The sequence below is a fragment of the Schistocerca gregaria genome, chromosome 2 (assembly GCF_023897955.1).
Source record: "Schistocerca gregaria isolate iqSchGreg1 chromosome 2, iqSchGreg1.2, whole genome shotgun sequence".
Taxonomy (NCBI): Eukaryota; Metazoa; Arthropoda; class Insecta; order Orthoptera; family Acrididae; genus Schistocerca; species Schistocerca gregaria.
In genome coordinates this window covers 265,756,635-265,769,214 of record NC_064921.1, presented here as the reverse complement: position 1 = coordinate 265,769,214, position 12,580 = coordinate 265,756,635, and the positions used below count along the sequence as shown (strand labels likewise).

General features: G+C 35.5%; 1 protein-coding gene across 1 annotated transcript in view; it reads left to right on the top strand.

Moving 5' to 3' along the window:
- The window catches only part of LOC126335740 (inactive ubiquitin carboxyl-terminal hydrolase MINDY-4B), a 130,341-nt gene extending 121,052 nt beyond the window's left edge, over positions 1-9,289 (top strand). The window contains exons 6-9 of the mRNA XM_049999197.1: positions 5,001-5,071; positions 5,356-5,503; positions 8,770-8,975; positions 9,142-9,289. Of these exons, the coding sequence (XP_049855154.1) occupies positions 5,001-5,071; positions 5,356-5,503; positions 8,770-8,975; positions 9,142-9,289 (573 nt within the window). The remainder of the gene's footprint in view (positions 1-5,000; positions 5,072-5,355; positions 5,504-8,769; positions 8,976-9,141) is intronic.
- Positions 9,290-12,580: the final 3,291 nt, after the last annotated feature.

Here is a 12,580-nt window from a genome sequence, read left to right as displayed (position 1 = left end):
TTTTTTTAAAGACAAACTTGTTTTAAATACAAGGTCTTTCTTGAGATGTGTGCTAGTTGGAAATATTTCCTGACTTCTAATTCAGGCCATCAGCTGTTTGTTATTTGAAATTGTTTGTGACCTTCAGCAGAGTAATAATTTCACTTCTTTTATAATAAGGCTTTCAGCTGTGTTACAGTTTGTTTTAAAACAAAGTATTTACCTTAATATGTGCTATTTGGAATTGTTCTTCTGACTTCTAATTTAGGCCTTGAGCCGTTTGTTGTTTGAGGTTATTGTTGGTGGCCTTCACCCCAAAAATTGTGGATTTCCCTCCCCCTGTGATAAGGCCTTCAGCCATCATGCAGTCAATTGTATGTGTGTGTTTTTAAGAGATTGTTTTAAAATCCTAATTTCTTTAAATAAAGTTTACATATTTGTTATGCAACTGAGAGTAACTGATTATGGCCCCATCTACAGTCGTAACCTTATCCTGCCCTATCTTGAGATTCAGCTCTCAAGAGACTGCCATAGACATAAGGTTGAACTGAGAGCATAATGACGGTTGCAGTTTGCATTTGGATATTTGTCTTTAATTAATTTCTGAACCCCATTCAACTTGCCATTCATACAGTTTGCACCATCGTAACTCTGAGCTATTAGTTTTGTTTGATCATTGCCAATTAATGGTTCAATTTCTTTCAGAATACTTTCAGCTATAGTATGAGCATTCTGACTTTCTGGATTAATAAAGTTCAAAAATGTTTTAACAGGTTTTCCCACAACAACATAACGCAAAACAATAACCAACTGAAATTCACAAGACACATCTGTGTTTTCATCCATGATTATTGCAACATAATCGGTGCAGCATTTTATTTCTTTATAAACTTCATCATAGTACACTTCGATGCGCATTACAGTAGTTTGTTCTGAACAGTCATAGAAACGCCTTTGATCTTGAATGAGATGAACTTGAAGATCTTTATCCACTTCTGTGCTGAACTGAATTAGCTCATGAAAACCCCCTTATTTGGAGAGGTATCAGATTCATCATGGCCCCTGATAGCCAATTCCAAAGCACCACAGAACCGAATACAGTTTACTCTTTTGCACACATTTGTTGTGGCTGTCAATTTTTTGTCTATATTGCAAATCTAATTTCTTCTGAATGTTGGTTTTGCATAGAAATGAAAGACTAAGCACATTATTCATGTGCCACTTTGACATTTCATGTGCTTTCATTTTAGACCATATTTTCCCAGTATCAATTATTCTGGTCTTACACCAATGAACATCTCCCACAAATAACACACAAGGAAAACAAAATACAGCATTGCTTTCTTCATAACTACAAATCTATTTCTTCTTTTGGTAAATTTCTGGATTAAACTTATGGCATCAATTTTTTGTTTGCTGCTACAGATTGATTTGGGAGTGGCCTACCTAGTGTTTTTAATCTGAGAGTCCTGTTGCTAAATGGCATTTTTAATAACTCATTTACTTTGCCCATGTTTGTTATTTTCAGTCAACTGAATTTTCCCTTGCAGATAACACTGTGCAGACAACTATATACAGTCAATTACCTGACCTCGCAATAACTACAATGTATTTGTACAGAACTGTATCACACGAACGTAATGAGCATAAATAGAAATACTTCACCTTTGTTTGAAAAACAAATGCTCAATGGGTGGTGGATCCATTAGTTATTTTGTTCTGTAGCAATAGCCATGCTGTTGTGAAATATGCCAGTATTGAAGTAATGCCTCTTAGTTGCAAGATCTAAGGGCATAATTATATTAAAATTACATATAGCTATTTATAATATTATTTAAGTGTATTATTCTGTGTTTGATTTAATTAAGCATTAATTAATGTTTAGGGATGCATTTGTATTAACTTGCAGAAAGATTGTAAAACTGGATTACAAGAAATTTGCACCCTGATGTATTCTAACATGATTGCTAGATGGCAAATTGTGCTTCTATAGGTCCTGCACTTTACTGCTCTCTGGCAGAAGGAGTGGAACGCTCTGAGTCAGAAACCAACAGCCAAGCCTTTCAAACAGTGCTTATGAGGACAGACAGTGCCAATCTGCAGTTGGCTCCAAGCTTCAGAAAACTAATGCAAGAGCATGTGTGGCAAAACGTGACTCTTCAAATTAGAAAATACATACTCTGAAACAATGTTTTAAGTGCAGTTCACGTAGATTTCTCTTTCTTTCTTTTTTTATACAAGTGGTGCCACCGCACAGCAACACTACCTCAGAAGCTGCCCCTCCCATGCACTGGATAAATATGTACCCAGTAGGACAGTTCATATTAAGAACGAACCTCCTTGGAATAATCACCCTAAAAAAACTTGTGAGGAACCAGAGATTGACCTATAATAGGTGTACGACAAAGCATAGGGCTATAGATAGAAAGATGCTGAAAGAAATGCATTTGGCTGTCAAGAGAGCAATGTGTGATGCCTTCAATGACTACTGTAGCAGAATATTGTCAAATGATCTTTCACAGAACACAAAGAAATTCTGATCATATGTAATGGCTGTTAGCAGTACCAAAGTTAGTGTACAGTCCCTAGCAAATATGGCAAGAACTGAAATTAAAAGTAGCAGAGTGAAAGCTGAATTGCTTAATTCCATTTTCAAATGTTTCTGTGCAAAGGAAAACCTGGGAGAATTGACCCACCTTAATCCTCATACGACTGAAAAGATGAATGAAATAAGTATTAGTGTCAGTGGTGTTGAGAAACAGATGATTGTCAAAATTGGACAAATCTCCAGGTTCTGATGCAATCCCTGTCAGATTCTATACTGAATTTGTGGCTGAATTAGCTGCTCTTCTAACTATAATCTATCATAGATCACCTGTACAAAAAATAGTGTCCAGTTCTTGAGGTCACACCAATAAACAGGAAGGGTAGTGGAAGTGATCCACAAAACTACTGTCCAATATCCTTGATACTGAGTTGTTGTAAAATCTTAGAACATATTCTGAGCTCATAGAATATGAGGTACCTTGAACAGAATGACCTCCTCAGTGCCAAAGAGTGGGGATTCTGAAACATCAATCACGTGAAACTCAACTCACACTTTTCTCACATGACATACTGAAAGGTTTTGATGAAGGCAGTCAGGTAGATGCAGTATTTCTTGATTTGCAAAAAGCATTTGATTCAGTACCATACCTATGCTTGTTGTCAAGAGTATGATCATATGGGGTACCAAGTGAAATTTGTGGCTGGACTGAGGACTTTTTTGTTGGGAGGATGCAACATGTTATCTTGGATGGAGAGTTATTGTCAGATGTACAAGTTACTTTGGGTGTTCCCCAGGGAAGTGTGTTCAGTCCCTTGCAGTTCATGTTATATATTAATGACCTTGCAGACAATATTAATGGTAACATCAGGCTGTTCACAAATGATGCAGTCATCTATAATGAAATACTACCTGAAAGAAGCTGCATAAATATTCATCCAGATCTTGATAAGATTTTCAAATGGTGCAAAGATTGGCAACTTCCCTTAAATGTTCAGAAATGTAAAATCATAAAATCCTATGACCATAATATCAATGAGTCACTGCTGGAATTAGCCAACTCAAACACCTAAGTGTAACACTTTGTAGGGATATAAAATGGATAGTCATAGATAAAGCATGTGGTAGACTTTGGTTTATTGTTAGAATATGGGGGAAATGGAATCAGTCTACAAAGGAAATTGCTTACAAATCACTAATTCATTCTAGAATATTGCTCAAGTGTGGGGGACCCAGACCAAAAAGAACTAACAGGAGATGTTGAATGTACACATAGAAGGGCAACATGAACAGTCACATGTTTGTTTAATCCATGGGTGAGTGTCATAAAGATACTGAATGAACTGAACCAGAACACTCTTGATGACAGACGTAACTATCCTGAGAAAGTCTATTAAAGTTTCAAGACCGGATTTAAATGATGACCCTAGGAATAGACAAAACAATCCCCTATGTATTGCTCACATAGAGATCATGAGGATCAGATTAAAATAATTACTGCAAGCACAGAGGCATTCAGACAATCTTTCTTCCTGTGCTTCATATGTGTGTGGAACGGGAAAAAAAAACAATAACTGGTACAGTGGGATGTACCCTCTGCCATAAACATCATGGTGGTTTGCAGAGTACAGATGTAAATGTTAAATATTAGGCCTTAAGAACAGAAGATAAAATCACAGACATTAATTCTAATTTCTATCAGAGCCACAGAAATAGAAAATAATACCACCTCCTCATCAAGCATCAGAGCACATATTAGTTATAATACCTTATTAGTGTTATAGTTGTACAGTAACTGGCAACATTTCCTGCATACATAGAAGTACACAATAATGAAGGAATCGCCACCACTACTTAAACATTTGAATAAAGCCACTGTAGGATTATCTGAAGGGAAGGAAAGGGTACAAATGAAATTTTATTTCTTGGGGAATCAAACACCTTTAATGGTAAAACTACCTTAAACCTAAAGTTTGATGTGGACTCCAAACCATGGTGCAACACCTTTAAACATAAGGGAAAAACTAACGTGATAAGCGTTTTCCAGGTCTGTGAGTTTAAAGACATGAGAAGTGCTGTGGTTTAGTTGTAAAAGAGGGAAAACCAATTTCTATGTTGAAAGTGTGAACATTTGACACTTTGCTGTCTCTTACTGCTTTTTCAGATCTCTGTCATCTCTCATTGATAGTCTGAAGAAACGTTCTGATTACTTTTAAATCTCCAGGCAACTTTATACCATGATTAAGAAACATCCTTTTTAACAAGTATGATCAGTAAACAATGAGTACCTATTGCTGGTCAATAATGTGAAGGTGAAGTGTAAAAGAAAAGTTGCAACTAAGGATGACAGTGTTGTTAATGTTTAAAAAATTCTTGTTCTTTTAGTGTTAAATGCAGTTGGTGACTTTGCAGGAAAAAATTACTCATCAGGACTGCCACTTCTGTCTATTTAATGTTAAAAATGGAAATTTCTTAGTTTCAGGAAGAGACAGGACCAGGAATGATGCTTCTGCTGTACAGTGCTGTGCTCTCCCGTGGACCAAGCAAGTTAGTATTACAGGACATGTAAATATCATGACTGTATGAAATATGCTCTGAAAATCACAGATAGCATTACAAATGCTACTTCCATCTTACGTTTCTCCCTACACTATATTCCTCCTTCCCCCCCCCCCCCCCCTCTCCTTCCTCATTACATCTGTCAATGAAGTAACCTTCACCTCTGAGATCTTAAGAAAATAGTATATATATCCTAATTTCTGAGAGAATTTATGAATAAATTCTGCACACAGTTTTATGCAAATAAAATAATGTGCCGGTTTTTGATGCAGGGTGATGAAAGATCTAGACAATGACAAAGCTTTCCTAATGGGAGCAGCAGAAGAGGGTTCTCACTGTGTTATTATGCTTCTACTCACTGGCCGAGCCACACCTTATCTTCACAATGGGGTCATTTATGTAGGAGATGAAGACCATTATGTGAGTGAAGCAATATTGCAAGTATACCAAATAATAATTTGTAAACTATCTTATCATATCACTGTTTATAAAAGTGCACTTTGCTCTCACTAAATATCACATAGCACACTCCTTCAGCAACAAGATCCAAAACAGACACCACACTGATTTCTTTCTTTGTCTGGTCATCATACGTTTAGTTAAAAGGTTATAATTAGCTGTAATAGGTCAATGAAAGCTTAAAAGAAATTCAGATGGAAATATTACGAAATTCTTAACTTTCATTCATGAGCATTTTTAATTAACTTTCTATTTCAAAAACGGTGATTGAAAATAATGCCCAAGTGTGCTGGCAAGAAAAATTTCAAAGAAAACAAAAAGGCATATTCTACACCTACACTTATATGTATGTATTCTATAGGCCACCATACAGTAAATACAGAAAGTTAAACTTGGTAGCAGATTAAAACTCTGCATCATGCCAGGACTCAAACCTGGAGCCTTGCCATTCAAGGGAAATGCTGTTACTGACTAAGCAATCCAGACATGACTTTTTACCCTCCCTCACATACTGCATTTATTGTGATATTACAAAAGGTAAAAATGTTTTTTGCAAGACCAATTAAATTTTCATAATCAAATGGTAAGTACTTAATTAATGGATAATAAATTGTGGCTTTGAATAACTTAAATAAAATTTCATGATGTTTCAAGTTTTGATGAAATTGGCTGACTTTAACAAATTAAACAACAGAAAGATGATGTTCATTTATCTTCAAAATTATGTCCTCTCTTATTCTTCCCTATTTTGAATTGAATTTAACAAGATGACCAACTTTATGGAATATTGCGTTTACAAGTATTGACTGTCAGGAATGTTCTAATTATCTATAAATAGTAAACACTATTACTGTTGCTGTAACAGCTACAATGTATCATGTACTTCATCAGTAGACATGTATCATACCTTGCAACACTGAAATGCTAACAAAACACTTCAAAATCGAAAGTGGTATCAATCTTTTCATTTTGGCAAAATAGCCTAAATGATGTTTCTTTACACAATCCTGGGAGAATTGAGTTTCAGAGAAATGGCTTAGCCACAACCAAGGGGATTGCTTATGGAATGAATCTTTAACTCTGCAGCAGAAATAAATTTGTAACATATCATTTCACAGCTGCACCTGTGGTTTGTCCCTTTCGTTATAGTGGATGCCAGGGCCAGTTTCCAGTATCCCATGGTTGAATGGATTTTGTCCACCCTGGCGGTGATGGGCCAATCTTTCCATAGTCCTCGTAAATGTGTTGTGGTCAGCTTTCAAGGCCAGCTTAGGCCTGTGGCTTTCACATGATGGCCAGTGGTTTTCAGTGAGTGATTTTTCATAATCACTCAAGTTGATCCAGATTGCTTTTCAAAGACAGAGGGACTATAAGAAATGAAGTGCATTCCAGTGCACAGGAATGGGATTTCATTTTGTCATTTTCCAATTTTTTCCAGGAAGTACTACAGTTTTATAAGTGTGGGATGCACAGTAGTAAGAAGCTTTATAGCAGAGTGTGGATGCATTATCTAGCTGGAGATGGTTTTTATTAAAAGTCATGGACTTGGTGAGATACACTGAAGCCAATAAATTCCATTTGTTTCTATAGAAATTTAATGTGTAATGATTTTGTGTTTCGTGTGAGCAGCAAATCTTGAAGTGTATTGCTGTCTTGTTGCAGAGATAACCAGTGGTTGTTTCAGGAGTTGGTAACATTTTCCAGTCCAGTAGTCAGAAAACTAGACAGCTACTTACAAAATCTACTCACCAAGCAGTGGCTGGAAAAGCATATAAAAGGTGTGAAAACTTGCAAACATTTGGGGCCAGTGATTCCTTCTTCCTGCAGAGGAGTTGAAGGGAAAGGAAGAGGGATAAAGAAAAAGGAATGGTGAGGTTTAGAAGAGTTACAGGAAAGTCATCCTGAATCCCAGGACAGGGGACACTTACTAGGTGGTCTGAGATGGAAAGACTGGTTGTTGATGATTATTCACTTGCATCCCACCGGTACACTATGTTTCACTTGCTACCTTCACAATCTTTTACATATACTTCTGGATACTTCACACTTTGTTGTTTGTGTTTTTCATTTCTACAACATCTCTACCAATTACATCATGAAAAATTCTCTGATGGCTAGATAAACACTTGGAGGACAAACAACTATAGATTAAAAATAAGAGAGGAAGAGAATAGAACAAGGAAAGGAAGAACTTTTCCACTTGAGTGTGCACAGTCACTTCACTGTGAAGTTTCCTAAAGCACAGGAAACCCCCTACATTTTTCCCTGCAGATAGAAAGAAAAAGAGACCATGGAAGAAAATAGAACAATGAAAGGATATCCAGCTCATGTGCGCCCAGATGTCCAACTAGATGCCCAACTAGAATAACATGTCTTTCACTGACATGCATTCATCTGGTTTCCATTCTTCTGTACCTGGTCCATTTTCTGAAAGATAGCCTCGACGTCCCATTTCCTCTTCCCTTTGAACTCTAAAATCATGTAAGCTTATACTTTGTACTTCCTTTTTGTTACTGAATTCAGCCCTACTCTGTTGTTCAGAAATTCCCATAATGGCTTCTTTTGCTGCAAAAATTGTACCACTACCACCACCTTTCTTTTGACGTGCAATTTCATATTACCCCATTCAGAATGTATGTTACAACCATACAATTCCAAAAAAATGTACATGTATTATGTTATTACTGAGTTTCAGAACGATTAAAAATGTGTGCTGTATGACAACAGCCCTGAATTTCACAGGTAGTGTGACTTCATGCCGAAAAACTCTGGACAACTTTTCTGTAGCACAAAAGATTTTAAAATTGAAGACTGACCACACTGCCAAGTCCATTTTACTTGGCAAGGCTGTAAAGTATTCTTGTGAAGTCACTGAACTCTCTGAACTGCTGTAATAACTCACTCTCCAAACCACCTACCACTACTTTGTTTTTGCCAAATTTTTAGTTTAATTTTATTTAAAAGGAGAAAATAAGTTCATTAATACTGTGTTTTATTGTGTCCTCACATTAGTATTGATTTTCAATATTAAATGCAACTGTAAAGTGGATGTTCACTTATGTTTTCTACATCTGAAATTATTCCAATTTACATTTTCAATGATCGTCTGTAATTTGAAAGATTATCAATTTTTAAGTAGCACAGCAGAAGCCAACACATTTCCTAATACTAATTTGCTCCAGTTCTTTATACACACATTGTATTGTTCAAATATATTCTTCTTACAGGCATTACCACAATTTGGAGTGCTGGCTCGGACAGAAGTAGGTCTTCTTTGGGATGAAGCTACAGGGAGTGATGACGAATCTAGAAAACCTGGTTCTCGACTAAAGACACCATCTCTTCCCGTATGGGTCATTAGATGTGCAGGTCATTATGGTGTTATTTTCAGTACCAACCGTGAACTGCTACGCAACTACCATGCAGAGAGAAGGTAAAAATTTTCTTTTCATTGAAAAATGTTCATTACTGAACCTAAATGAATACAAAAACACAACTTTCTGATTTATTGATATTGTAAAATACAAAATAGTATGAAATAAGTTTCTAACTTAGAGTTTTATGTAACATTAGTAATTTAATAACTACATTTTTGACAGGTTTGAATTACAGTATTATACTTGTGAAGGTGGTTACTGCCAAATGACAGTTGACACACGCTATGAGGAAGATCAGAACAGCTCTAAGGAAACAAACAGAGAAAATTCTGTAATACCACAATTAGAAAAAGTAATACATACAAAGTAAGTGCTGAATTTTTGTTTGATAGTCTTCTGTGTATGTTAACTGTAAATGTTGATTTCCTATAAATAAAAAAACTTCCGATAAGAGTTTATAATTTTATGCAGAGGCTTACTTCCAAATTAATTTGACTATAAAATTTACAATTTATTTGTTGAATGGACATTAACAATAATATACTAGCAGAATTCTAGTAGACTTTAAAGACAGGAACTGACATGCACAAGTGCAAGAAGAGAAAGGTTATTGGAGGTAGTTGATGAATTACAGCACACTAGTACTAATGTTTGTTTAAAACAGAAATACTTTAAATTACATGGGATTAAAAAAATGAATTTAAAGCAATATCTACTATATTAGAAGCCAAGTACAATACATATCTGAGAAAGATCAGGAAGTAATTTCTACAATGTGGGTTTTGGCACTGATTATTTCATATGGGGACAACAAACAATACAAGGCTTACATGGAACAAGGAGATCCATATATTTAACACAATGAAAACAAAAATATTGACTGTTAATGTTTGCTGTCCTGTCAGCATTAAGATCACTGGTACAGATCACCTGTGTAGCTTCACCAAGGCTTAGAAGAAATTTTTGTACTGAAAAAAAATGCTTAAAACTCCACTGGAGTATTTTAATTACCCTCATTAATGTAAAACTACTACTTTTTACCAAAGTAAATAGCAACAGATACATCCTATAAATTATTGTCTGTTATGCTGGAGGCCATTCAGTAAACAGTTTGTAATCAAAATTTGCAAATGGGACAATAAAGCACTGATGTTCATATAATTCAGATCAAAAAGGTATGGTAAATCTCACATATGAACAAAGATCAAAACACTCCTCTTCACTGTATTGGTGCATTATATCTGGCTTATAAAAACGTTGTTGCTAATCATATTTCAAAATAAAAGTTCCTTTTTCTGGAATTCAAGAAGAAATTATAAATGTGAAAGACAACAAAACTGAATCAAGAATCAGAACAGATCCCCAAAATGTAGTAAGGCAAGAGAAAGCAAATGTTGAAAATTCTAACATTTTAGAGTGTGACCTCAGGTGTTGAATCACCAATCACAGATACATGGACAGCTTTTTAATGATGGACACAGTCTGTATCAATGTTCTTCAGTTAAAAAATCCTTGTATTCAATATTATTGTCTCAACAGTAATACAGGATCAAATTTTATTACTCTGGATAGCTGCTGTAATTTTTTGTCTGTTTTTCAGAATGTTCTAATGCAGCTTCAATTGTATCACTTTTTATTATCTGGCACCATACAAGCCTATTTCTGTGATGAGCCACAACCACAGGCCAGTTCCGCAGACATTTTTGACAGATCCAGCCTGCTGACCTAAGGCCCAACGTTTCCCATAAACGTGCAAGCCCAGAGACCAGGTCCCTTTGTGTATGGCATAAATTAACAGATTTTCATGACTTACCCATGGACCCGGGGCTCCAGAACATGCTCAACAAACCAGTGGCCACAGGCAATGGATTTCAGGAGTTGCAACTGTGTCCACTGCAAGTATTATTTACTGTATGGCCTTCTAAAGAAATTATTTTATTGTAGTACATTTTCAAATTTTGGATCTCATTTATATTTTCGAGAAGAAGTTATTATGGATGACAGCAGGAAGAAAACTGTGGCAATTGCCAGCATTTTGTACACTATGTACTAACATAGTTCTCAAAAGAAAAATAACGCAAAATGGATCAAAAAATGGATAGCTGAAAGACAACATTCCAGACAATGATTGAGAATTGTGGGCATTCTTCTGAGAAATGTCATGGTTTGATATGATAGGTAGTGGATATTCTTGATCCTTTGTAGAGTACAGTAGTTCATGATACATGTAAAATAATGGGCTTAACCCAGTTATGGGTAAAACAATAATTAACATAGTAGAAGCAACATTTTATTGGCACTCACCATAGTGTTGGTTTATACAATTAATCCTTGCCCACTCCCCTCTATGATTCTTTCAAAAGGTCAAAAATCTTCTGAGCTCTTTCCTGACATTATTAAAAGTATTTTAAATCCACCTGTACAGTTACAAGAAAATGGATATTTTTGTCACCCAACACATTTTGTTTTATTGAAATAAAACATCAGCAGTAGTCTGTAGTGAAACATACAATATGGTTTGCTTTGTACATGTAAAAACAGTTTATTACATAAGATGTTGAGTCTGCTTGGATAATTTGTGCCCGATTTTTGCTCAACACCATCCACTTGCCCGTTTTTGAAGTATTCCCTCATTTGGCACTGTTGCTTCCTGTACTGTAGCTGCAAATTGGATTTAAAATACCTTCAGTAATTATAAAACAACCTCAAATAGTATGACAACACAAATGAAAAATTTCTTTCTTATTATATTTTTTCTTCTTTCTTTCTTATTATATTTATTTCAAATCTTACAGTTTAGATTTTGTAATACTTTGGTCTACATTTGGAATACCATCTAGAAATGTTTCAACCATATCTATGTGTGCCCTGTTTTTTATGTTCTTGTTTGTTCAATGTTCATGTGTCAACTTTCACCAACAAGTTATTTAACAGTAAAATTGTATAAGCTTCTTGATGTGGTCACTGGGCCATCCCTTCACTAAATTATTGCAGCTAAAAACTTCCTGTAACCTGAAAACAACAAGAAAACTCATGGACATTCTGAATGTTGCCCACCACAGAAATCCACTTGTATGTCCAACTGGGGCAGAGGGATCTCTGGTTCCTAGAACTTGCAGGTAATGTCCTGCAGGTTGTGCACCCACTAACATGCAAGCAAGGCCTGCGAGTTTTACAGAATCCATCAGATATGTCTGAGGCTTGTTGCTAAAACCTGCTCATGTGTGGCTAGCTACTCTCTGAATGCTCTGCTACCTTTCATCTTCCTTTAATGTTTCCTTCCTATCTTTCTTTGCTACTATCACTGTCTGTGCCTTTCTCTCATTTCATAATGCATCACTCTTCCTTTTATTTTATTTTATTTTATTTTCTTTTTGACCTTTAATTTTCACTATCTCTTCAGCATACATAACATTTTTTATTACTATTATTGCTTTCGTTTCCACAAACAGTATTGATTCTTCTGTTACAGTAATGATTTATCTCATCTAATTTCATACATCTGTGGTATTTAGACAGCATTCAGGCAACTTTGACTGATATGGAAACAGCAAAGTTCTTTGAACACCATGTACTTTCAGAGTTTATATATGAACATGTTCTTATCTAAAGGAAACAAATGTCATAGGGGATATTTGATGACAGTTGGTGCAGAAAATAT